This window comes from Papio anubis, chromosome 17 (assembly GCF_008728515.1).
Source record: "Papio anubis isolate 15944 chromosome 17, Panubis1.0, whole genome shotgun sequence".
Classification (NCBI taxonomy): Eukaryota; Metazoa; Chordata; class Mammalia; order Primates; family Cercopithecidae; genus Papio; species Papio anubis.
This window is the reverse complement of record NC_044992.1, coordinates 11,609,405-11,636,931: the sequence shown is the minus strand read 5'-3', so window position 1 is coordinate 11,636,931 and position 27,527 is coordinate 11,609,405. Positions and strand designations below refer to the sequence as shown.

Genomic DNA, 27,527 nt, shown 5'->3' with positions numbered 1-27,527 from the left:
CGTATCCTTCAAATATATAATGATTATATAATCAATTCTATCCTTGGATTATATAGGAGATTAATGCCTGTTAAAAGTAAAATTACTTGCCCAGAACAATACACTTACCCATGAATAGAATCCAGCGTCCCTAATGTTTTTCTTTTATCAATGTTTACAATGCACTCTTACAACAGGACCACTTTCTAGGACACTCACATAGCTAGCTACATGGCTATACATAATATGTTTTTGTAAAGCATATTGGACATAGTAAACTTTTACTGATTATTTCTGCATTTAAGTCTTTCTTCTCTGTAAACCTCTTTTTCTTTAGAGAGACCTGTGAGAATGGCTATCGTGAAAGATCAAGTAACACCCTCCACCCAAAATAGACATAGCTTTATTTTAGAGACACTATCTAAGTAGGTTTACTAAAAATTTTTATTAGAGACATACAGCACATTTACCTCATCCACTTATAAAAACAGTAGAAAGAACGAACCTCAATAATACAGCAAAGTGAAAACAACAACAACAACAAAAAAAATGACATTAGGAGTCTGAAACGCCTGACATTATCCAAGCTCTCCTACTTTCTACTTTTATAAGCTTGGGTCTCCTCATGTCCTCATCTATGAAATGAGACTGCCCCACCATCCTCAGTGGACTGTGATAAAGGGCAAATCAGTTAACATATGCAAAGCACAAACTAAAGTGCCTGGCAGGTGGTAAAAACTATAGTTACCAAATGGAAGGGAGAAGGAAGGGAAATACGGGCAAACAAAACAGCAAGATGGGCATGGGAGTGGGAGAATAAAGGTAAGAAGTAAACTCAGAACTGAAGATGAGAAGTGGGGACAGAAAAGAGCAATGAGCTCGAGAGAGAGAGACATCTTTGTAATTTTTAAGGAACATAACCTAATGTAACCTTCTTATCTCTCTGACAGTTCCTTTTGGTCATACAGAGAACAAGACAATGGTAATGAGCTGAATTTAAAAAATGAAATGCCCTGAGCTGTCTGAAAAAGTAGTGACAGCAGCATGAACTGTCATGCTCAAAGAGAAAACAGGATGACCACAGGTCTGAAATGCAGAAGTTAATAAATGTGGGTTTACTGGGGGGAAAAAAGCTAGAGAATGATGAAAAACTCAACTACTAAGGTAACATAAGGGTTCCTAAAGATTCATTTATAACCAATAACATATACCAATAATAACTAATTAGAAAATAAATTTAAAAAGATATCATTCTCAATAAAAATATAAACTAAGTCACCAGGAAATATATCTAATAAAATAGGCAGAACCTTTATGAAAACAAATATAAAATGTTACTAAAGGACATAACAACCACCTGAACAAATGGAGTGGCAGACCATGATTACAAATGTGAAGACTCAAGATGAGAAGCATGTCAAATTCTCCCAAATTAATCTAAGAATTCAGTTAAATTCTAATCAAAATTTTCAAGGACCTGAACAAACTGACCCTAAAGCTTATATTAAAGTAGAGCCAAGAATAACTAAGATAATTTTAAAGAAGAGATACTGACCTACTACACAAAGACTTTTTATGAAGCAGTCAGAAATAAAAGGTAAATAAACCAAGGAAACAGATGCAAAAGTTCATACACATACAGAAATCTGACATATGACAAAAGTTAAAGCAAATCATAGTAAAAGAATGTATTATTCAATGAATGCCGCTGGGACAACTGACCTTCCATATAGAAAAAAATTAAATTCTGACATCAAATCATTCACAAATATATATACAAAAACTCCCAAATGGATTTTGCAAAAAAGCAAAAGTTTTTTTTTTCTAAGAGTTCTCCATGACTTTTATGTCGGAAAAAAATTTTTCCCAAGAACACACATAAAAACAACAAATCACAAAGGATAAGACCTGTTAAATTTAACCCCATTATAATGAATACTTCTGTATAAACAAGGATAACATACCAAAAGTTTAAAAATGAGAGACAAAAGCATCTATTTGGATGTAAAGAAACAAAAGATCAGTATCCTGAATATTAAACAGTTATGCTAAATTTATTAGGGAAAGATAAAACTTAGTAGAATTATATCAAAGGCAATTAAAAAAAAAAAAAAGCCTAAATATATGTAAAAAATTCTGAACCTCACCAATCAAGGAAATGCAATTTTAAAAGTGAGATACCATTTCAAACTGCCAAAAATTAAACATTTATTATCAAATGTTAGTACAGACCAGGTAAAAGATCTGTGACAGTAAATGCTGATGGCATACTCAATAAACACTCCCCCTTTCCTCTGCACAATATACCTAGCTAAAATCTACATTTCCCAGTCGTTAAATGTAAAGAAAGGCAGCCACAGAGGTATCAACACAAAATCATTGGTTCATGACTCCAGGAAAATCCTTTTCATTCTTCCCTTTTTTTTCCCCCTTCGTGTGGACATGATAGCTGAACTCTAGGAGCCAACGTGGACCAAGAGGTAACCATAACAACTGAAACCATAAGCTACTAACAGTCAGGAATGACTGATACCAAATACAATTCTCAATACAGAAACTTTGGTGGAAATGTAAGTCAGTACTCCAGCTGGAGATATGGGTATCATTAAATTTAGCAATTGTATTTCCAGGGACATATGCTGAATAATCTGTAACCTAAGTTGTCAAGGAGACATGCAAAACAATTCTTCATTTTTGTGCTGTTTATAATCGTAAAAAATTAGAAGCAATCTATGTTAGGATTATTTCTAAAAATAAAACAAAATAGGGTGTATTTAATCATTAGAATACTACATAGTTAAAATAAATTAAATCTATATATTATGAACCTATATTTACATAAATCTTGAAAACTATGTTGAATAAAACTGTTGAATAAAATGTGTAATAGAGAATGCATTTAGCATTCCATTTACTCAAACTGTGAAAATACAGAAAGCAATATTATGTAAAATGTAGGGGAAAATGCCCATATGGATGACCTAAACCAACAAGCAAGTTAAAGGAAACACTCAGAGTAGTGATGAGATTTGGAAAGGGAAATGTGATGAGGGCTTTAAGTGCATTTATAATATTTAAAGACATATAAAGAGTAAATATGCCAATATAGGATTTGGGTAGCTATTCCTCCTCTGTAATTTAGTCTATGTTTAAAATATTTCACAGTTTAAAAAGAACATGGACCACCTTAAGAAACAAAGAAAAAAAAAGGAAATCAAGCAAAAATAAGTAAAAGAAAGTAAGAAACCACAATCAGAATGAATCCCCCCCATCAAAAAATAATAATAGTAATAGAAAAGCAATACAGAAAATCATGTAACTGAGGCTGGACGCAATGGTTCATGCCTGTAATTCCAGTGCTTTAGGGGGCCAAGGTGGGAGAAAGGCTTGAGGCCAGGAGTTTGAGTCTAGCCTGATCAACAAAGTGAGACCCCACCTCCACAAAAAAAAAAAAAAATTAATTAGCAGGGTGGTGGTAGTGCATGCCTGTAGTCCCAGCTACTCAGGAGACTGATGTGGGAAGATCCCTTGAGCCCAGGAGTTCAAGGTTGGGTTGAGCTAGGATGATGCCACTGCACCACTCCAGCCTGGGCCACAGAGCAAGACCTTGACTTTAAAAAAAAAAAGATAAGAAAAGAAAATCATTTAACTGAGAGCTAGCTGGTTCATCGAGATGGTCAATAAAATTGATAAACCTCTAGCTGGACTAATTGGGAAGAAAAAAAGAAGACATAAATTATCGGTATCAGAAACAAGTGGCAGGGAGGGAGGGACAGGGAAGACAGAAGTAACACACTACAGACTCTACTAATATTAAAATAATAAAAAAGAAATATTATGAATAATTTTATTCCAATAAATTTGATAATTTAGATGAAAGGGATAAATTTCTTCAAAGAAACAAATACCAAAGATCACTCAACAAGAAATATGTAACTTGAATATAACTCTATCTTTGAAAGAAACTGTATATTCAGTCAAAAATATTCTCACAAAGGCATTGCTAAGTTCAAGTGGCTTCACTGGTAAATTCCATCAAATATTTACAAAAAAAAAATACCAATTAGATATAAATTCTCCCAAAAAATTCAGGAAGAGGAAATATTTCCCAACTCATTCTACGAGGCTAGCATTACACTGATACAAGTCAGACAAAAATAAGAAAACTATACATCAATGTCTCTCACAGATATAAACATTTTAAATGAATTTTAGCAAATTAGCTAAATGTTAGTAATTTAGCAAATTGAATCCAATGACAGATAAAAAAGAGAATACGTCATAACGCCAACTGAATTTCTCCCAGAAATAAAAGCTATGCTTAATATCAGAAATCAATCCATATAACTTACCATTATTAAAACAACCAACAAACCATACATCTCAAAAACATCTCAAGGATCTGGAAAAAGAATCTGACAAAAGTCTAACATCCATTCCTGACAAAATCTCTCAGCATACTATGAGTAAAAGGAGACTTCTTTAACTTGATTTAAAAAAAAATTATGAAAACCCCACAGCTAATATCATATTTAATGATGAAAACATGAATGCTTTCCCTCTAGGATCAGAAAAAAACACAAGGATGTCTACTCTCACCGTACCTATTCAACAGCATACTGAAGGTTCTAGCCAGTGCAATAAGGCAAGACAAAAATAAATAAAGGAACTAACTGGGGAAGAAAGAAGTAACTCTCTATTCACAGACAAAATGATGATCTATGTAGTAAATCTGAAGGGAGCTAAAAAAGCAACTGGAATTTGAGTTTCGCAAGGCTGTTGCACACAAGATCAATATAAAAAATCAAACGATATTTGTGCATATTAGTCACAAGAGAAAATTAAGAATATATATTACAGCATTACAAATAAACACTTAAAGGCAACTCTAGTAAAAAGATGAAAGACATACAGTAAAAACCATAAAATATTGCTGAGAAAAATTAAAGAAGATGTAAAATAATAAAGTGAGATGCCACAGAAAAGGGTCAATAGACTTAATATTGTTAAGATATCAATGCTCCCCCAGTAGACCTACAAATTTAGCAAAATCCCAATCAAAAATCCCAGCAGGTGGTTTTTTTTTTTTTTTTTTGCTGGTTTTTTTCAGGTCTTTTTTTGGTAGAAATCGACAAGAAGATTCTAAAATCCACATGAAAATAGAAAGGATATGAAAGAGCTGAAACAACTTTTCAAAGAACAAAGTTTAAGGACCAACACTCTCAAATCTGAAGACTTTCTACAAAGCTGGAGTAGTCGAAGGCCATGTGAGATTAGTGCAAAGACAGACAAACAACAGATCAACAGAACAGAGCAGCCCAGAAACAGACCCACATCTGTATGGACAACTGATATCTGATAAAGGTGCAAAGGATATCCACATGCAAAAAAAAACCCATCACTATATAACTCTCGATATATATAAAAACTAACTCCAGATGGGTAAGCATAAATGTGATACCTAAAACTATAAAACTGCTAGGAGAAAACATAAGAAATAATCTTAAGTGAGCTTGAGTTAGACAAGAGCTCTTACATACAACATAAAAAGTACAATAGATAAATTTAAAAATTGGCCCATATCAAAAATTTTAATGGCCCACATTAAAAACTTTTGCTCTCCAAAAACACTGTTAAGAATATATATATATATATATATATATAAAGATAAGCACAGACAGGAGGCAGTATCTGCAAATCATAGGTCTGATAATAAACTTGTATTCAAAACATATTTTTAAAAACCTCCCAAAACTGAATAACAAAAAAACCCAATTTAAATAAAAATGTACAACAGGTTTTAACAGGATCTTCATCAAAGAAGATATACAGTTGGTAAATAAGCACATGAAAAGACATTCAACACTGTTAGTCATCAGAAACATGCAAATTAAAAATACAAACAGATTACACCATACATTTACTAGAATGGCTAAAGATTAATACGACAGATCATACTAAGTGCCGGAAAAGACATGGAAGAAACAGAACTCTCAAAAACTACTGATGGAAGCATAAAATGGTACAACTACCTTAGAAAAAAGTTTGTCCATTTTTAAAAAAGTTAAACATACACCTGCAATATGATCCAGCCATTCCACCCCCACGTAATTACCCCAGGAAAATAAAAGCTTATGTCTATACAAACAATTGTACATAAATGCTCAAAGCAACTTTATTTGTAATAGACAAAAACTGAAAACAATCCAAAAGGCCATCAACAGGTAAATGAGTAACAAACTGATATGTCTGCATAATGGAACATTACATATAGTACTCGGCAATAAAAAGGAATAAACTACTGATAAATGCAAGATAATTATACTGAATGAAAGACGACAAACTGAAAAAGAGAAGTACATACTGTAAGATCCCATTTATATAAAAATCTAGAAAATACAAATTAATCTATAAAGGCATAAAGCAGGTCAGTGGTTATCTGAGGATGGGGACAGCAGAGAGGTGGCAGGCATTACCTATGTGGTATAAGGAAACTTGTGAGTGATAGGTACATTCATTACCTTGATTTTGGTGATAATTCTACAGGCGTATATGTTTGTTCAAACATATCAAACTGTACACTTTACATATGGGAAGTTTATCAGATGTCAATTTTACCTCCATAAGCTGCATTTAAAACTTGCAAGGAGAAAGAAGAGGGAAAGGAGAAGAGGGGTGGAAGTAAGGATAAAAAAGGGGGAGATAACTCGCTTCAGCCAGCATCACTGCCTTCTATAATCTGATGAACTTCTACATTTAGAAGTTACCCAAGAACAGTGCTTTCTGCACTAGAATTTATTGCCCAACCTCAAAAGATGTTTTAAGAGTTTACCTGCTATGAAATTCTCAAATTTTATGTATCAGAAAAATTTTTAAGTGATACTAGGTTTCAGCACTGTTAAGATAAATGCTAGGTCTTTTTTGTAAAATATAGGCTAGCAGTTACTTCCATTATTCAATTAATATCAAGCTCTTTTTTCCACCTACTTACAAAGCCTGAAAATGACTCTCAGGAACATGTGCAATTGAGTGACCTAATAACTTATCTAAACCAAATCCAAGCTGTACTTTGGACTTTTTTTTGAGTTTGGTTCCATCCTAGAAAGAACTATGCATGGTTGAAGACAATGGCAACACAGAAGTTACCAACTTCAGTATTAAGTATTATTCACTGCTCTGAATAAGTGACGGAACTTTCAGAAGCTCAATATTACCCAACAGCAAGATTAATCTCTAAACAGTGGAACTACCATTTGATCCAGCAATCCTACTACTGGGTATCTACCCAAAGAAAAATAAATCATTATATCGAAAAGATATCTGCACTGGTATGCTTATTGCAGCACTATGTAAAATAGCAAAGTCATGCAATCAACCTAAATGTCCACATTTTTAAAAATGTGACATACATACACAATAGAATACTGACAGCCATTAAAAAAAGAATGAAATCATGGTTGGTTTGTTTTTTTTTTTGTGGCAACACAGATACACTGGAGGCCATTTTTAGTGAAACCACCTAGAAACAGAAAGACAAATACCACATGTTCTCGCTTATAAATGGGAGCTAAATCATGTGCACGCATGGACAGAATATGGAACTGGAGACCTTGGAGACACAGAAGGGAGGGAGGAGTTGAAAGGGGTGGATGATTGAAAATTACTTGATGGGCACAATTTACATTGTTTGCGTGACAGATACACTAAAAACCCAAACTGTACCACTGCTCAATATATCCATATAAAAAAACTGCACTTGTATCCCTTAAATTTAAATAACATTTAAATTAAACAAATAAATAGTTGCTGCAAGAATGAGAAAAGGAACATCTCATAAGCTCCTCGATGGATGGCTGACTGAACCAAACCAAGAGCTGAAGTCCAGTGGTTGTATAAGTTAGGCGAAATGAAATCCCTGGAGAGTGTCTCACAGTAACAGGAATCGAAAGCACTGTCTCTCTCACAGTGCTAGTAAGGTAAGGTAAAAAGTCCTGACTACATACATTCATTTCTACTATTTCCTTTCATGAACTCAGATTTTTTTTTGTCTATTATTGGAACTGAAGGTCATGTCACCAAAAAAGATACATGTAACTCATCAACTGCAAAAGAAAAATGTTTCTTTAAACTCTTATTAAATCTCTTTTATATGTATGTGTGTGTGTGTGTATATATATACACACACACACACACACACACACACACACATACATACTATTATTATTTTTTTTTTGAGATGGAGTCTCGCTCTCTTGCCCAGACTGGAGTGCAGTGGCGAGATCTTGGCTCACTGCAACCTCCACCTCCCAGGTTCAAGTGATTCTTCTGCCTCAGCCTCCCGAGTAGCTGGGACTACAGGCATGCACCACCACGCCTGGCTAATTTTTGTATTTTTAATAGAGACAGGGTGTCACCATATTGGCCAGGCTGGTCTCGGGCTCCTGACTTCGTGATCCACCGACCTTGGCCTCCCAAAGTGCTGGGATTACAGGCTTAAGCCACCGTGCCTGGCCATTTTAATATTTTTAACCTTTGTAACTTGGGGAAATACACTTCTACTATTCACTCTTTAAAGGTAAATAATAAAAGTAACACTTTTCTTGTAAAACTATACTTTTATTGTAAAACTATTGAAAAACTATATTTTTATTGTAAAACATACTATTGTAAAAGTTGTTACTTTCTGCTTTCTTAAAACTTAATCTTTTATTATTCAGAAAGTACCTATTACAGATTGCATTCTAATTTGGGGGGAAAGTTCATGTTTCATCTACTTAGGCATTCCGGGTCTTTGTACAGCTTAACTGTGTAGTTCCTAAGCCTTCAACTTATCACGCATCTTATCATATCAAAAATCTTATTTAAAAAGCATATATATCTATATCTATATATATATCTTCATCTCTGGACCACTTGTAATAAAATAGAAGGAACAGCGAGATTTCTGTCTCTGGAATCCCATCTCTGCCACTTGTTGGCTGTGTAACTTTTGTCAAATACACTAGATTTCATTTTCCTATCTGAAAAAAGGGGATAATACCACCAAATCCCGAAGATTATTGGGAAGAAAATATATGTGAAAACTACAAAGCATTCAACAGATGTTAGTGTTTACAGCTGCATATGTCAACTCCCTTCAACCCTTCTGAGACATAAAACCAAATGTGACTCAGCTATCCATGATAACAAAACCATTAGAATATTGCTCAGACACTACTCCAAGCTTCTGTGCTTTGTTTCTACACCTTTGTCAATCACGAATACGACTTACTCGGCTTTCTTTTCATATAGTCAGACTCCCACACTATCTAGCCCGAAGCTAGGTATGTAAATGGTACTTGAATGATTAAATAAATGAACGAGTGAAATAAATTGGTATATTCCAGCACTATGGAGGTGATTTAGGGTTCAGGTAGAGCTGGGGAAAGTCTATAGTGAAAATGAATACAGCACTGAAAAAACTAACCACAGAATCTAGTTAGGAGAGAATATCTAATTTAGTCCCTAATTAATTATTGCTCTGCATATGGTGTGATGATTCAATGATTGTGAAGAAAAGTTCACAGTTTGGGAATAAAGGGAGGAGGAGATGGTAAGATTCTTGTGCAACATGAAGAAAGTTCCAAACATTTAGAATAACATTACATAATATTTAGGTCCAAGTTATAGTCATGCACATGAATACATGACTGTATACTGATGTAATGGAATCTGATGTGAAATGATGGAAGAAAATTAATAAATTCAGTATATCTGGTCATAAAAATGAATATTCTCATCATTAAAAAGTAAAAAGACAGGAATAGAAAGAAACTACATGAGTCTAGAACTAACAATTAGTGATTCAACAAAGAAATGGGAATGTCTCATGAAGTAGAATGTGTTGTTACTAGTTACCTAGTAAGAGTACAGAAAAACAAATAAAAATTTCAGAATTAGGTTTAGAATTAACTAACCTCTAACATCTTTTCCAATTGTAAGATTTCATATATTTCTATTCAGTGCTACATTCAGCCCTGTTTCAAAAATATATATTAATTTTAAAGCCAATAACAATACAAACCCCAAGGATACACTTTATAATCCCATCCCAAAAAGAAGAGAGCAGGAGGGTTTTTCTTACCAGTTTATAACAACCCAGCTATTCATACTAACATTTGCAAAATGAGAAAGGTACTTTTTTAAAACAGTATTTGAAATGCTTAGCAGTTCAGTTCAAGTCCTACTAAGTATCACAATTTTTGATGGCAGTCTAGGACACCATAATGTATTGCTTCATTTACAGCTTCAGTTCTACTCCTAGCCCAAACTCACTTCCACATTTTAGGCAGCTGGATGACTGGAAATGAGTAAGTGGATTGAGAGCTGGAAGCAGAAATGATAACCCAAGTTGGGACACAAAATAACCAGAGGAAACAGGATTATGAGACCAAGAAATTAAGAGCTTTAGTTTCTACACAAAAATCTGGATAAAAGAATTAGAAAAAAATAATTTACATTATAATTGTTCATTTCCATGTCTGATGGGTATACTTCAGGATTATGGGCAGGGACACATAAGTGTTTATATTAAATGCAGATATACACTTGATGACAGATGAGTAAAAGGTAAAATATAAAGTTGGGTGGGGGGCAGGGGGGCATTGCTCAAGGCCCAATGAAAATCTAAAACTGTAGCAAAAGCGCTGATATTTAGAAGTCAGCTGATTTTTCAGGTTCTTAAAGAACATAAAATGTTTGTATGAGATTTACAAATGACAGCCACAAATACTAAAATACACACACACACACACACACACACACACGTATGTGATTCACCCCTTACCCACCACCCCAAAAACAGTCAGAAGTTAATATGTACGTTATCATGGTTACATACTAAGATACTGAGATATTAACTTGTTACTAATATATTGCATTTAAGAATAGAATCAAATCCTGCCATCTTCATTTGTCCCAATTAGATATTCATTAGTCAGCTAAAACCCAATTTATTCCTACCTCTCTGAAGAGTGCACCATAAAACTGAACGATGTATGGGCAATCACTACTCCGCATTACTACATCCAAATCCATAAGAAGTTGTTTTTGTTCTTTTTCATCCACCGTTGACCGAATTCTCTGGAAAAGAATGACAAAAGACGTCAAAAAACCAAAATACTTTTGTCAAAAAAACAATAATTTTTAGTCTCATGGTAGAGAAAAACCTCTACCATGAGACTAAGAATTACCAAGCAAGCTTCACAAATACCAGATATGAAAATTACCATCTTTCCTTACACTTCACAAGAATTACTTTTATCACAGAAAGTTTAACAAACAGCACTCAGAAATCCTTTAAAGGAGACAGGGCAATTTAACCATGAGCATTTACTAACAATGTTGGGAGTTATGCAACGAAGTTCTTAGGCAGTAAAAATTAACCCCCATACGCAAATATAAAGAAAATGATAATGAGTTGTAACAGCTTCATATGAATAATTATAGGTAGCTTTATACATACTTTTAACCACCGTTTCAAAATTGTATGGAATCTAGGCATTCAATGCAAGAACATCCCTCTTCACTCACTAGCATCCCCATACCACAGTGTCCTCATTCATAAAGATGGGAAATAGTCCAGAACTGGATAAAGTGAATACTAGTATAGGAGTAGTGCACAGACAAGAATCCAGGTCTCCAAAATCCTAGACTGGGACTCTGTCCTTTAACTGCACTTTCTATACATTAAAAACAAAAAGTTCTACCTGACTCTCCAACCCACGAGTCAGCATGCAGGGCAGCATAAACCTGTGGAAGAAAACCTAAAAATGAGGAAACAGAGGGCTCTTTTTGTCTATTCCTAAGCTGATAAAGCGCTCCTCCATCTACTGCAGACCAGGGATATATTCCTAACCAAGCGGCACAACAATTTCTTTGCACATTTCTAAGAGACTGCCAGAAAACATTAAGTACCCCACCTCCCACCTCTTATTCAGGAACAGTATAGAACACAGAGGTGTTGGGAGGGACAGTTCCCACTGCAATGGAGAGAGAGGAAAGAATCATGTTCAGAAATTATAAAAAATTAATAATAAAATTATAGATTAACATCAAAGCATGCAAACAACTTCTGTTCTCATAAAAAAGTTCACAATGTCACACCACGCCACTGTGTACAATACATAGTATGTACTTACAAGGCAAGTTAGTATCAAAAAATACACAAGGTGGCATTTTGTCTTCCAAAGACTTCGAGGTATCTGTCAATGTTCTTGAAAGGGATGAAGGCAGTCAATTAAATTCTCGAGCCCGTTTTACAGAAAAGCCAGAGGCACAAAGAGATACAAAAGATGTATTTCATGTGACATGAGAATAAGCAGTTGTTTAAGGAATAGAAGTAGGTTCTCTCAGTTTCATTTTTGAGGAATTCCATATATTCCAAACAAATTTAATTTTGCTACTTAAAATTTACAGCTTGCTAGCTACAGTATTTCATAAGCAAATAAAATTTATTAACTGTCATCTATGTTATATACAAAGATTTATCTACAACTTTTATATTAAATATCAATACTCAGATAAACAAGGACTAAAGTAAGAATGAAAAATAGAAACAAAATAAGACTAGTTCTATTAATGTTAAGGAAAGTTTCCCTTCTCATTTTGATTATTTTCATAGTTTATGAATTATTAATCTTACTTTTAAATCTACTTCAGCACGTTTGCTCAGAAAGGATTTTTAAAAGTCAAAATAGATGTGATCTGTATTTGTACAAAGCATGATGTAATAATTTTTGTAAATATTTTACCTTTGTACCTGTTTTTTAAAAAATAACTCTAAAAGTGTAGCTGTGAAAATGCTAATTCAAGAAATTATTTATAAAAGAATCTTAATTATCCTATATATCTAAATTTAAAATAGACGAAGAGTTGTTAATTAGAGACAAGTAGGGAAGAAAAATCAAATAACCCTTTGGCTGGGGAAGATTTCTACCTAATTCTCACTATTAAAAGGTGTTAACAAATGTATTTTTTTCTATTTTTACTAGTATGAATATATTGGCAAATGGAAATACACTCATACACATAAACTACTATTTTAAAAGGTATCTTCTTTACTAGTTTATTTTTTGTTTTGCAAAACTGGTTGTGTGGTATGCTAAATATACATTTGTACAAATATTTATATTTCAATTAGAAAGCATATTACAGTCAAAACCTCAATAGTTATCATCAAGAACTGACTTTAGGGAGTGAGCCAGTGTCCAAAAACCCTACTGTTACTACAGAAAGGATATATGGATTACATGATGTAAAGGCCTAACTGAAGTTCCAACAGCTTACTGATACCTAACACTGAGACAATCTCTGACAGAACTGTTATTAACCAGAATGTAGAGAGTTCCCAGCACAGCTCTAACCTTTGAGATCACTGGCAGGAAAACCTATTCAACTGTAAATATTCTTTAATGTCACTTCTAGTACAAAATAGAACATAGAGCAGCTGAATGGCCTACTAGTATAACATGAAGTTGATTGTGCTTTTCAATAGATCAGCACCTCCCCACACTCTCTGAACATTTTGTCGAAGTATCTGGCAGTAGGTAGAAAAGTAGCTGCTGGTATTGCATCTGAATTGTTTGGAATTGAGCAATAACAGCTAACTCTTAATTATACTAATGTTTTAGGGTTGAACTGTAACATTTACCATGTGAGCAATTAATAAACTATTTCAAAAGGCCTAAAGGACCCCAAAAGGGGATTAACTGCAAACACATGCCTCTAATAGCAGTAACTTCAAATTAGGGATTTTAATAACTCAATAAAGAATTCAAGCAGAAGACATAATGACAATCAGCGATTCAAATCAGAGCATACTTAGAGACTAAAGCTACTACCAAGAAAGTTTTTCTAACCGACCATCAGAACAATATCTACGGGAAAGACTTCTACATTTGAATCAAATGAGTCCAGGATCTTCTAACATTAAAGGAGCATAACTACCTAAAAATTGGACACATCAATAAGAACAAACTTCTCTTCCCTTTATAAAGCTGTCCCTAAGAGCACAGAAAAATGGAAGTACAAAGGTGACACCAACTATATGACTTGAAATTCTCATAATCATAATGTTCAGAAGCAACAACCATTGATTAAAAGACCTTGAGTAACAGGAAAATTTCATTTATTTATATAAATTTAAAAGTTAGATAAGGCTGTTTACTTGAGCTCAGCAAACCTTTTTTCCCTGCCAGTAAAAAGTAGAATGAAAACTACAGGAAACCATAAAATACTTAAGAAAATCAACTCAAGAACATTAAGTTTTTTATATTATTTTCAAAATCATTCTTTTTCATTATGGGGTTACTGAGCTCTTTTACTGAACACAACTTTACTAACTTAGCGTTAAGTTATTACATGCCCCCAGGACAAATTAAATTGTGTTTCTTGAAAAAAAATCCACCTCTCTTTCCCAATAATAAGAAGTATTTTCAGATTATTTCAAGTTTTACTTTATTTGGAATATAACATAAAGAAAACATTGAAAATCAAAACAAAAATTACTACTCTACATATATAAGTAGTTTTCTACAGTAAAGAAATTTATAAATTTGAAGTTAATTTTTTTAACTGGTGTCCAAATCTGTATTCAAGGTTGAGTATAAGCCCAGTAAAGCAGGTAAATGCCAGTAAAAACAGCAGGTAGATACACATCAGAAATGCCAACATCGACTCCAATTGAGAATCACTTAGAGACACAGGGAAAAAAGATTACATTCCCAGTTATCTGGCGTTAAGACTATTAACATTATGCATGGTTCTTGTCCAATTAAAAAAAAAATTCCAAAGAACATAATTTTTCTGTAACTGCCAGTCCAACTCATGCCATTGGTTGGATCAGCCACAAATTTAGTTGCTGGGAGTTCTGTATGGATTAAGCTGCAGTAATTGAAAGTTAACAAGTCCCACAGGACAAGCTAAAAATTTTCAGTTACAAATGATCCCCTTGCCCTCTACTCCACCTCATCGCAAAACACAGCAACATCCACTTGGTGAACAGTCCCAATCATATAGAAATGTCCCAAATTCCCAGTTGTTGAAAGGTTGCTTTCCTTCTTTTGGTGCAACATGGCACCTAAAAGTCACTGGTATATTTAAATGTTGACAGCTTATAACATCTATTGATCAAAATCTTGAATAATATTTAGCCTCATGTGGAATGCCTCCATTTTTAACAACTTGAATTTAAAGTATAAATAACCTTTTACTGATACTGAAGAACTATGTAAAAGTGGTGCTGTTCCAGGTGTCCTCTAACTTTATACTGAGATCTCCAGGGAAGCTCTCTCTTCACACTGACACCATTCTCCAGCCTTGTATCCAAACCCTACCAAATCCATCTCTCACATATGATTTGTTGGTGCTCACCAGGCATGAATGACTAGCAGTAAAACATCGGTAAGTATGAAAAACTTTAAAGCAGACTATGACACATTGTTATAATGAAAAGGGACTAGAGGAACTAATAAAACTAAACTCACTTAAGGACTGGAGTGGAAGAGCAAAGAAAAAGAAGCAACAAGAGGATGGAGAGAAACAGGCAGTAGATACTGTCAAGGAAAACTAACTGATTCCCTTCTTACTCAGATATTATGCCTCAATCCCATCAAAATGGTGACTTTTTGTTTGTTTCCCTTCATTTTCTAAATTTGTTTTCATGGGTGGGAAGAGACCGGGAGAAGAGATAGTGGGAAAGAGCACGATGATGAAGTGATCGCTATTAAGGGGTAAGGTTAGGAAGACTCAAATGTGGCAAAGGAGGGCAGGCTGACAACGCAATGGCTAAGGGTGGAGTTGCAGACGAGGCAAAATAAAGGCTCATGTAGTAGGTCCTAAGAAGCAGGTCACCAAGTAGCATTGTGCCTAGATGCTCAATAAATACCTGGCTGATTCTGATAGTGGTCCTTGCCAGTCACCCTGATTCAGAGTTAGCCCTTACATCTCCATGTTAGGGTGCTCAAAGATATCTCAGTTACTAGAGAAATCAGGCACACACACCTTATCCCAAAGCACCAGGGCCTGCCTTGAAATGACCCATTCTGTGATTGCCTGTGTCCTGATGTGACAACTACTGATTCTTCCAGATCAACCCAGTTTTTCTTCCTGCCAAGTCAAGCTAGAGAAAGAAAGCTGTTAGATAGAAAACAAATGCTATCTCTTGAACAATGTGTGTGAAGAGGCACTCTGGGTTACCTGATCCCATTCCTACATGGAGAAAGGGAAAATAAGTCATTATATACTCAAAAGACTCAAGAGTAAAAAATCGATTGGATGACAAGTCATATATGCACTTCATTAAAACAGAAGTTCCACAGAGGACATGACAGGTGTCAGTTCCTAGGATCTGAACATTCTAGGCGAAAAGGATATGAATCATCAGCAAACATGTAAGGAATCAAGAACTGAGGAGTCCAGAAAACAACTTTAGAAAGCAGTGGTGCCATAGACACTTGAAAATAGCATCATAATCAAATAAACTTACAAAATGGCTACCAATTCTAACTGATGCTATTTTTGTTTTGTTTTGAAATGGAGACAACGCATGGAGGAATGAGCTGTGAGGGGCATAAGAAATGGGAAAATTGACGTGGAAAGGAATGACCATCAGTCCTGGCAGATCTCTAAATTCTCACATGACAAATTCTTGTCAGGTGTTTGTATGGCTCAGCTGAGGGTCCCAGAGGGCAGTATAAAAAGACAGTAAGAGCAGAGCAGGAGACAGATCTCCCTGCTGCACAGGTACACCTGTAGCTGCTTAGAGAAGTTAGGAATGGGTAGAGTAGTCCAAAGTAAAAAACAGGTGAGTTCCTGGATCAGAAATTAGGACTCAGACACAATGAAACTCAGCAAGGTGATGAATTCAATCATTACAAGAACACAGTATAGGGCTTTAGAGATTATTCCAGGGATCAATTAAAACAAATCGACACAAGATAAAATAGTGCAAGCTACTAGTAATTTGGCCATTAGCAAGAGAAAGCATCATTTTCAATTCACCACCAACCAAAATCAGAATACCAGAAGGTATTTACTCTTCAGCAATCTACGTGGAATCTGCTATAACTAGGTTAGCTAAAGCCCATACTTCAGTGCAGGGGGCTTGTTCCCCTGCAAAAGCACCTACTGTCATCTAAGGTTACCAAAACAATCTCTATTCCAGGCCGGGCACAGGGGCTCACGCTTGTAATCCCAGCACTTTGGGAGGCCGAGGTGGGCAGATCAGGAGGTCAGGAGACCGAGACCATCCTGGCTAACACGGTGAAACCTTGTCTCTACTAAAAATACAAAAAAGTTAGCCAGGTGTGGCAGCGTGTGCCTGTAGTCCCAGCTGCTGGGAAGAATGAGGGAGGAAAATGGCATGAACCCGGGAGGTGGAGCTTGCAGTAAGCCAAGATTGCGCCACTGCACTCCAGCCTGGGTGACAGAGCAAGACTCCGTCTCAAAAAAAACAAAAACAAAAACAAAAACAAAAAAAAAGAACCTGTATTCCTTATGTCAAGTAATTGCCAGTTGTTGTCCTGTCGAATTATATGATGGCTAAAACCACCACAGCCAAGACAAGAAGCAAATCGAAAGCTCCCTATGACAGTTGTCTACTTTTCGTACCAGGCAGACATCAGTAAGTATTTTATCCCCCATGCAGAAATCCTGGAACTAGTACATGAGCAAACACAACACATGGGACCTTCTCTCCACAGAAAATGAAGAGTGATATAGCAAAGGTTCAGCATTAAAAATCAAAAGAAGAACAAAGATTATCTTAATACAGCTGTGGTAATATTTTGAAAATGCATCCAGTTTCTGTGATCTACAAACACCAATACTGCTATGCCATAAACATACCCTTCAATTGTTCATTAAGTAATCCTTGCTAAAGATCCCTCTTAAGGTTACCGTCTATAAATAAAATGTGAAGGGGAGTCCACTGCTAGTCAATGATTGACATCAGATCAACCGAAGTCAGTGATGTAGAGGATAGGACAGCAAGGATCACACTCCTACAGTGTCCCTACTATTCTGATCCCTACAAATCTGCTGCTTTCCCAGCAAAAATGTCCAGAATTCCATTGTAATACAAAGTTGGAAAATCCTAGAAACCAAAACTGGAAAATCCTAGAAACCATAGCAGCACCTCAATATCCTATCACCTTCCTCCGGGCTGCAGAAAATCTTGGGTATTCTTATTTTCCTTATTTGTGGTACGAGTTCCTCCTTATCAGCCAGTCTTCTAAATAGATCACACACGAAAATGGCCATGATTTCTCACAAAGTCATCATTAATAAGGTCAAAGCAGATGGCAACATTAACCAAAACAAACAGTAAAAGAAGCAAGCAAGATATCTGGAATGCTGATCACAGATGTAAATCTTGCTTTCCTGTGAAAAAATAAGTGTCTGTTAAGTCAACTGTTTTCAATTATGAAAGCACATATGGTTTTACTAAGGGCAGAAGAAACAATGCTAATTCTTAATTGCAAAATCACTCAAATCTTTTAAAATCAATTTAATAAACTCTCAGTTGTATCTCAGCCTCATTAATTAATTAATAGTAATGCCCCGTTCTTCTCACTGGGGATACTGAGATCCACTTAATTCCTTTTACCTTACCTTCTGCTACGTATTATCAGAGCACCTGAGAGATAAGTTCCAAAAGCATGTGTTATATTACGTTATGGGAAGAGCTGCCCTGAGGACCAAGTTAATGGAACAAGTTTGACATGCCTTGGTAAGAGTGGTATCATCTTCTTCCTAACTACGTCATCCACATTTAAAGAAACAATGTCAATCTTAGCACTGAAATTGTTAAGGGTCTAAAGACCATAAATGACAGACCATCACTTCAGTACTTACGACAATAAAATGAGGTAACAGTAGAAATCTGATATAGTCAACAAATTTCAGAGGCATGGTCATAAGATGACAAAGAATGATAGAAAATATGCAGGAAATGTATCAAATACTGGTTCAAATGACACCCATGCAGAGTGAGGTATGGTAATACAGGTTGTTGGCTGGGCATGGTGGTTCTCGCCTGTAATCCCCAGCACTTTGGGAGGCTGAGGCCGGCAGATCATCTGAGGTCAGGAGTTTGAGATCGGCCTAGCCAACATGGCGAAACCCCACCTCTACTAATAATACAAAAATTGGCTGGGTGTGGTGGCACATGCCTTTAGTCCCAGCTACTTGGGAGGCTGAGGCAGGAGAATCGCTTGAACACAGGAGGCGGAGGTTGCAGTGAGCCAAGATTGTGCCACTGTACTCCAGCCTGGGCGATGGAGTAAAACTGTGTCTCAAAAACAAAACAAAACAAAACAAACAAAAACCAGGTTTTTCTCCAGATAACCAAATAAGCTGGGATTTAGTCCAACGTCAAAATTCATTCAGGTTAACCAAGTAATGGTAGAAGGTTTCAGAAACCAGATCTCTAGAATGTTCAAAAACACATAATGATTGACTAAAATTCACCTAGAGCAACCGTTTCCAAACTGTCTTAATTGTACCCCTATTAATTCCTCGGAGCTGGTGCCCCAAGGGCTTCCAATATGACTATAGGTAGAGTCTCCACTTCCCACCCTCACATAACCCCAAACAGTACTGATTTATTTCTTGGGTTGCACATACAATTCTGTTAGTTCAACAAACTGACAGTCTGAAAAGCACTAACTTGGAGTGACAGCAAAACATACATACATGTATACTGGGAATAAGCAACCTGAGTTCAAAATCAAGGCTGCGAAGAGGACAGCCCTGCCACATCTCTTGAATGTGCCTCCTCCTGGAAATGCTCTGCTTACACTTTTCATATGACCACCATAGCTTTTAAGCAATATTAGGAAGCATAAAAGAATACAGCTCAGTCAATCACAGATGCCTTAGTCAAGTCACACGATCTGACCAAACGACAGCATATTAGACTACAGTCTCAATTCTAAACAAAAGAGCCATGGCATCTGCATCCCACAGGTGATTTGGATAATCAAATATGATCACTGCGGCCCTTTGGAAGTGAATAAAATGGCCTAACAAAGCACTCTATGCCATCAAAAAGGAACTTTTCCAACTGAAGGCCATCCCAGCAACATTCTAGTGCTTTCAGAACATGCAAGACCAGTGTTTAAACACTAAAATGAACCTCCTCAAATCATTATTCATCATCATAATCCCCACTGAAATCATTTGGTAATGGAACTTTTGACAGAAGTGGCATGGTCTCTCCAGTGGCAGGAAAACAAGCCAAGCCATACTTTTCTGATACCTGACTTCCCATACTCGCCGTATTATCTACACCAGGGAGGCCTATCCAACCAGCAAATTAAAGTTCCATTCTGCTCAGAGAACAGCTAAGCTGTGGGCTGCTGATACTGTCAGCAGAGGGCTCTCATCCTTACTATTAAGCATCAGGATTAGGCTGGGTCTCAATTCCAGGTCAAGGACACTAAAGCCAAAATCCAAAAACCAAGGAGAGGCAGGATTGCAGGAATCAAAATGAGGTTAACAGGCCAGGATCAGCAAGACTCACATCAATGAAACAGCAGAGTTGAAAGGGTAGAGTTGAGGTTCAAAAGAACACGACAAGTTAGGCAGATCTCCAACAGAAAGAAAACACTTGAAACTCTTGCATACCAGGTCACATTGCTAACTTAGTCTGGCCTATGCACCTACCCTCAAACAACAGATCTGTTTTTCTTGATTAATCCAGGTAATTTCTCAAGCAGAAGACTGAAAAGTCATCATAATGATCCACAATGACAAATTTAACATGACACATTCTTATTCCCACCTACCTGCTCAATATTATTCAGTTCTTCAATGAGATGACAGCTTTATTACAGTATTAACCCTTCACACAACAATTCAGATTCCATTGCCTGCCATCATCTTTAGTGACAGGAACTTCAGTCCTTATATTCCCTCTCATTTTCATTCTTACTTTTCCACGTTCCTTTGGGTTTTCACACATATTCTACAAACATGAAAAGGGCATGCATACCTTCAAGAAGTCAATCTGGACATGAGTCTGCTAGAAAACAGCAGGGAAGCTGGAACTCCAGGCATGCAGGATTTTTTACACTGCAGGCAGAGTCAGGTGGAGAACATACTGTCAGGTATCGGAGGCCTACAGTCATTCTTTCCTCTGTCAGCCATCTGAGCTTGTAAGCCCATGGTCTAAGCTGTGACATTTCATTTACTCTTTCTCTTTTCTCCTGTGTCCCTAGATTTTCTGTGGGATCCTGATTCTGATCAGTGATGCTAGGTGTTTCTCCCAGATCTGAATTTCTCTAACCCTAGCTCAGAAACCTAATCCTAATTGCCTCTTCAAACATTTGGTCTGAACTCTGGGCTTTACCCCGCTACATTTAACCCTGCCAGGAGCAAACACCTACTTTATGCAGAGGACAGTGACTATTCATGTATAATGTTTTCATTCAGTGGTTACCTCACCACTGTGCAAAACAGGACACTAAATAAATATTATTTGTAAAGGATATTGATCACAGTCAGAAGTAAATCCCTGGTAAGAGTTGAAGGTTGTCCTCCTGAGCTTTAAGAAACCCCAGAGGCAACAATGGCTTTGCCCTAGGCAGCCCTAAGACTAGTCACTCAGGCACAACTATACAAATTACTCCCACTCACAGGAGAGCAGACCCTTTCCCCAAGCATGTGCAATTAAAACTAATGGATAAAAAATGTTCACATCTTAGGTCCTAATGCAGGAACTCACTGATAGCTTGGGAGACTGTCCTCAAACCAAAGATCAAAAACATGTTTTAAGTATAACTCTTACAATGTTGCCTCACTAAATCTGATTATATCATAACTGATTTTTAGATTAAGTCTTCGGGGTAATTATTTCTGGTTACTAAGAAGTCACCTTTTTCAAATACTTCTTACATATGGCAAAATAAATTTGGGGGAGGATTTCCTCAAAACCAAAAATGAGGAATAATACAAAGAAAAAAATCAAGCTAATATCACAGTTCACTTTTCTATAGATACTGAAAGTAAACATCTAATACTGCAGTTTAACATCTAATAAAGCATCTAATAAAGCATCTAATAAAGCAATCCTTCTTTATTCTCAAAGTGCATATTAAGATGTTAGCACAGTTACTTCAAGTGTGTTTCTCATTTCACCAACAGCAATGGAAAGCTCTCAGCTGTGTGAACCACTGTCTCATGGTTCCTTCAACTGTAAAGTCTCAAATCAAACTCCTCCTTAATCATATACTGATTCTGTATATTTGTGCCTGTCAATCCAGTCAATGTACCTAAGTGAGGAATGAATGAACTCTCTCAAGTGTGATCAAAGACTATTCTTTGAAGAAACCAACAATAAATATATTCTTTAATTCAGAGATGGCATACATCAGTCATCAACTGGTATCAAATTTTAATGCATATTAATGCAAAAACATTTATTCTTTCAGTATTAATAAAGTCACGGAATCCAAAGGTACTCCTCATCTATATGTTAATTGATGTGTTGTATTGCCATCCTCTCCCATCCCCAACCGCTACGCGTGTTCAAGAATTTGAGATGGTAAACAAAGCTAGGTAGTACCATGTGGTGGGTATACATGTGACAGCAACCAGTTTGTAGGTCTCATGACTGCCTTGAAAGTTCTTCCTGTACAGCTGGGATTTTTAATAGCATCCCAACTGGAGCTGTCACAGTAGCCACTGATAAGGTAAAATTACAAATGATGGACAACAATTTCCTATTTTCATTCTTGAATTCCTACAAAACTTGAGTAAGCATTATACAACCCAAAATATTATCAAATTAATCAGTGAGAAAAACTTTTAAATGTCAAAATGAAGTACCTTCTTTTTACCTTTATGACCTCTTTAACAATGGCTAAAATCAATCCGTATTACTAAAACAGTTTATAATGTTCATCAACAAAGTTGAAGCACACATAACACAAACTGTAAAAAGCAGGAAATAATTTGTTTAAATTACTTTCCCTAGTACCTGAAAGAAAAGTTTACAACTTTAACTATATAGGAAACCTTTCCCTTAAGATCCAGCCAACTAAAACTGGATGTCACACACAGGTAGCACAAAAGGACAATACAACACTCATCCAGGAGTCTAAATAAAATGATTCTTTCCACTTATACTGCAGTGGCACAAGACAGGAATACGGAAATCACTGCATATTCCAAGAAAGCATTTTATTTTAACACATAATGCAGAGTTCTTCACCTGTGCATCTTCAGAGGTCTGTGGTTTGTATGTAAAATGTTGTGTATATATACATCTGCCTACGAAAAGTCTATAGTTCTCACCACATTTTAAAAATACAGCCAAAAACAATGTTAAGAACCCAGAGAGAATCATAAAAATTTTCCCCACCACTAATTTAACATTACTTTCATATGACCCAGTAAAAAGAAATGCTCAACAATGAAGGATACTAAAATAGTTACAGTAAGGTTTGGCTCACAACAGACTTCTACACAGAAAGCATTTTATTTTAATATAAATTCATTCTCAAATGTCAAGAAAAAACTAAGGACTCTTATCAACCACTCTGACAAACTCTCAAAATAGGACACTAATAGGAAGATGATTAGCTTGGACTATATGCAAATCCATTCTCAATTCTTGTAAACTGAAACATTTTTGTTCCCATAGGAATTTTAAGCTCAGAGAGGGTATGGCCACAGCTAGGTTTTTTTTCCTTTGTTTTTGCAAGTTGTTCCCGCTGTTGCTGATTTTCCTGAACTATCTTACATACAGCAAAGATTTGTTAAACATCTAAACAAACAAAAGAATAAGTTACAATTACATGAAACCACTAGGAGTCAAATGGAAACCACCAATTCATTACAGGTACCAGCCTAAGCTTGCCAGGTATAGTCTATGGATCAAATTTCCTTTTCTGGCCATTTTTTTTCTTTTTAATGAACATATTAAGTGGCACGACACTCACAATCAGGACAAAATGTGACAACATTATCACAAGGTATGCATTTCAGTACAACTTTAAAACCAGGGAACAGGGCAGTACTGAGTAGAGATGAAATAAACAAACAGAAGCCGAGCCGGTCAGGACCGAGTAAGGTTGAGGTTAGTGGCAACAGCATGTGCGTGGTTTCCAGGAAACCTTCAGTAAGACTGCTGTTAGCCCTAGCCCCGCACCTTGCCCAACCCAGTGTGCTGCGTCTTCTTCCAGCTCCCGCCTGGCTCAGTGCAGCACTGCCCTGCTCCCAGGGGTGCAGCCGCCCAGCCTGAACTCACCTTGGCAGTAGAAGGGCCTGAAGTTTAAAACATGTTAATGCATCATGCCAAAAATGCAATCAACATGCACACTTCATACACTCATGTTTCCAAAGAGATAGAAAATGTGCCACCAGTAAGAAACCTCTACACAGAACACCCTCAAAGGAGTTGGAGAAACAAGTTTTTAAACACCCACATTTACCACAAAACTAGGAACACAACAACAGTGGTATTACTGCACCATGAAATTTCACCTAATGGATTAAAGTACCAAAAATAATCATGGCATCACCTACTTTAACTGCCATTATTTGCCCACTTGGTTTGTGGACCATTTTGTTGACAGAACCATAAGCTCCTCGTCCAATTTCTCCAAGGTCTTTCAAGTCCTCTGCAGTGAAATCCCAGTGTTGTTCAGGGGAGATCTTCAGTTTTCCTGATGACTCAATGCTGTGTGTTCTCAGTCTCTCTCTGTTAAAATATTGGGAAGCAATTTTTCCACATTTTAAATAGGTTTTAACTTTTTTCTTTTAGTACTGATTAATGTGTGGGAAAAATGTTTTCTAAATTACTAAAATAGTCTGACCTCCAGGTTTTTGAAGTTTTTCGTTTGTGTCATCCTGGTTTTTTACACACTGGATTAAGAATGATCTAGATTTAGGTAGTCAATAGACATAGCTTCAATGGGATTCATAAAAGCAAATTCCCAAGAAGACTTACAATTCCCATTTATTAATTCTGCGGATCAGTTTTCATTTCTAAATATAAGATCTTATTCAAACTTGGATAAGGATTTATCCAAAGAGCATCATTAAGTGAGAATCCCAAGAGCTGCGAACCTCATTGAGAAACAGTTCTTATCCTATCTTACCCAACATTAGTTATTCCAGTGCCTCAATCTTCAGTTAGTACAACTATTCCCAAAGTTGGCTGTACCTTACAATCACCTGGGGGAGATTTTTAAAATCTCAATGCCCAGGTATCATCCCATAGCAATTAAATCTGAATTATCCAGGGACAGGAGTCAGAAAACAGTATTTTTAAAGACCCCCAGATGATTCCAGTAATGTTTGGGAAATAGTGCCTTAGTATACTGTCCCGTTCTTGTTAATACCATGCTGAGGTGGGAGAACAGTCAACTGAACAGCTAGCTGGCTCTAAGAGGAAAATTGCCATGTGCTATTCAAAATTGAAATTTTCAGCCCTGGTTCGATAAAGCAATGGGATAAAAAATAAGTGGCTCATAGACAAAAGAGCTCACTCATTACATATTTCCATTAAATAAAAAATCATCTCCAAAATCTCAACCTGGAGATCAAAGTATTAATTTCTAACCATGCTTTATAAAAAAGTAAATCCAATGAAAAATGTAAAACCAATCTGTTTCTCTCTCTTGCTCTCTCTCACACACACACACACACACCCCAAACCCAATGTGTAGGAACAAACTATCAACCACACACACAATGAAAACAATTCATTAAATATCAACTACATTTTTCAGTTTCATACAAAATGATCAAGATTTCTTTTTAACTCTGATCCTATGAAACCAACAGGAAAAGTTTATGTGCTTGGTCATTTATTTTTCTTCTTGCAAAATTTAGGAATGTTTTCTCCAATCAGTAGAATGGTTTTCTGTAGCAACTTTTAAGGTTCCCCAAAAACTTAGAACTTTAAAATCTACCCCCACCCCGAGAATAATCGTATGTTCTAATATTAAGGTTCAAAGTTACACTTCAAAGATTCATACACTTGGTCTAAATAACAATTTACTATATCAGTGTTCCAAGTAACAGACTTTCAAATCATACTAGGTGATAACACCAGCTTTCATTCATTCAAGTGCTTTTCAGTTCAAAATCCTTTCACCCATATTATTTGATACTCTAGCATCCAGAGTCACAAGCAGCCTGGAAATCAGTAGCATAAGTGACCATTTAGGTGAAGATGAAGCCGGAACTGATCTTTTAGGAAGGAACTCAGATCTAGGCAAAAATAGGAAACTTTTCTTGGTAATCTTTTTCATGAAGTAGACGATTAAGCCTGAAAAAAGTTCCAACATGAAGAAGTTCCATGTATAATGATTACTGTTCTATAATCTTTGGCAAATAAACACTATCTCAATGGCATAATTTAATTACTGGTGAAATATACAGCACCAATCTACCACCGAGGGAAGCTGAAAAAAAGTTAATTAAGATTACTTGTAAATCGGAAGCAAAATTTTATAAAGTGTTCGCTAATTGAGGGGCTGTGGCAGACAGGCTCCAGGAAGTCCCCATGATCCCCACCTTCTTAGTGTTCATATTTTTGTGTAGGTACTTCTCTTTGAGTGTGAGTGGGACCTGTGACTTGCCTCTAACCAAGAGAATATGGTAAAGATGATGTACTATGACTTTCATGACTACACCGCTATATAATACTTATGCTAGCATTCTTGAGAACTGAAATGAAAGATACTTCATTACTATACAGAAATTACAGAATGAAAATGGTTACAATATTATCTCTATTACTTTAAAGATCAAATTTTAGTATTTATGGAATATCTCTACTAATTAGTTTAGCTCACTGTAGTTTTTTTGTATAGTTCCTGGATAAAGTCCCTTTTTTTCTTTTTGAAAATGAACAGGTTGAAAGCTAAGTGATACAGGGTATCTACTTGGGCTAATATCCAAAAATCGAATAAGGTACCAGATGCACAATTCTGTAAACATACTAAATGCAACTGAACTATACACTTTAAATGTGTGAATTGCAGAACATGAATTATATCTCAGTAAAGCTGTTAAAAGAGGAGAATGTGATTCCTACCCAGAGTTCCAAGTTTCTCATTTACAAAGAAAAAGTGCTGTAAAAACACAGAAAAACATGCCACGGTTACGACATCAGCAAGCCATGTTCATACATTCATCTTTATACTGGGCTAGCAATCTTTCCAGTAAAACTGAGTCCATTTCACAGCAATTGTTTTAACAGTTGGTACAACCACAATGGCTTCCACAGAAGGGCTATACACAGATACAGTGCTGGAGTGACTAGATACAGGAACCAGACCAGAACCTTACCATTAAACTCTGCAGTCAATCAATTTCTGTCCTAAACTATGTAAGCGGCCTAGGAAAGAAAGAACATAAACAGTAGAAAACACACCTCATGAGAAGATTGGTGAAAAATAGAAACCAATAAAGATGCAAAGTTGCCCTTATTTGCTGATAAATATTTCCCTACAATTATACTCTTAAAGAAAAAAAAAAGTTCCCTGACTTTT

At 36.0% G+C, this 27,527-nt stretch overlaps 1 protein-coding gene across 4 annotated transcripts in view; it reads right to left on the bottom strand.

Annotated features, from left to right (window-relative positions):
* Positions 1–27,527, bottom strand: part of MAP2K4 (mitogen-activated protein kinase kinase 4) — a 121,212-nt gene that overhangs the window by 36,408 nt on the left and 57,277 nt on the right. For all 4 annotated transcript variants that reach the window (XR_002517842.2, XM_003912361.3, XM_003912362.4 and 1 more), the window contains 2 exons: positions 24,550–24,724; positions 10,981–11,100 (listed from right to left, as the gene is read on the bottom strand). Coding sequence is in view for 3 of the 4 variants with exons in the window: in XM_003912361.3 (XP_003912410.1) it covers positions 10,981–11,100; positions 24,550–24,724 (295 nt within the window). In the remaining variant the exon portion in view is untranslated. The remainder of the gene's footprint in view (positions 1–10,980; positions 11,101–24,549; positions 24,725–27,527) is intronic.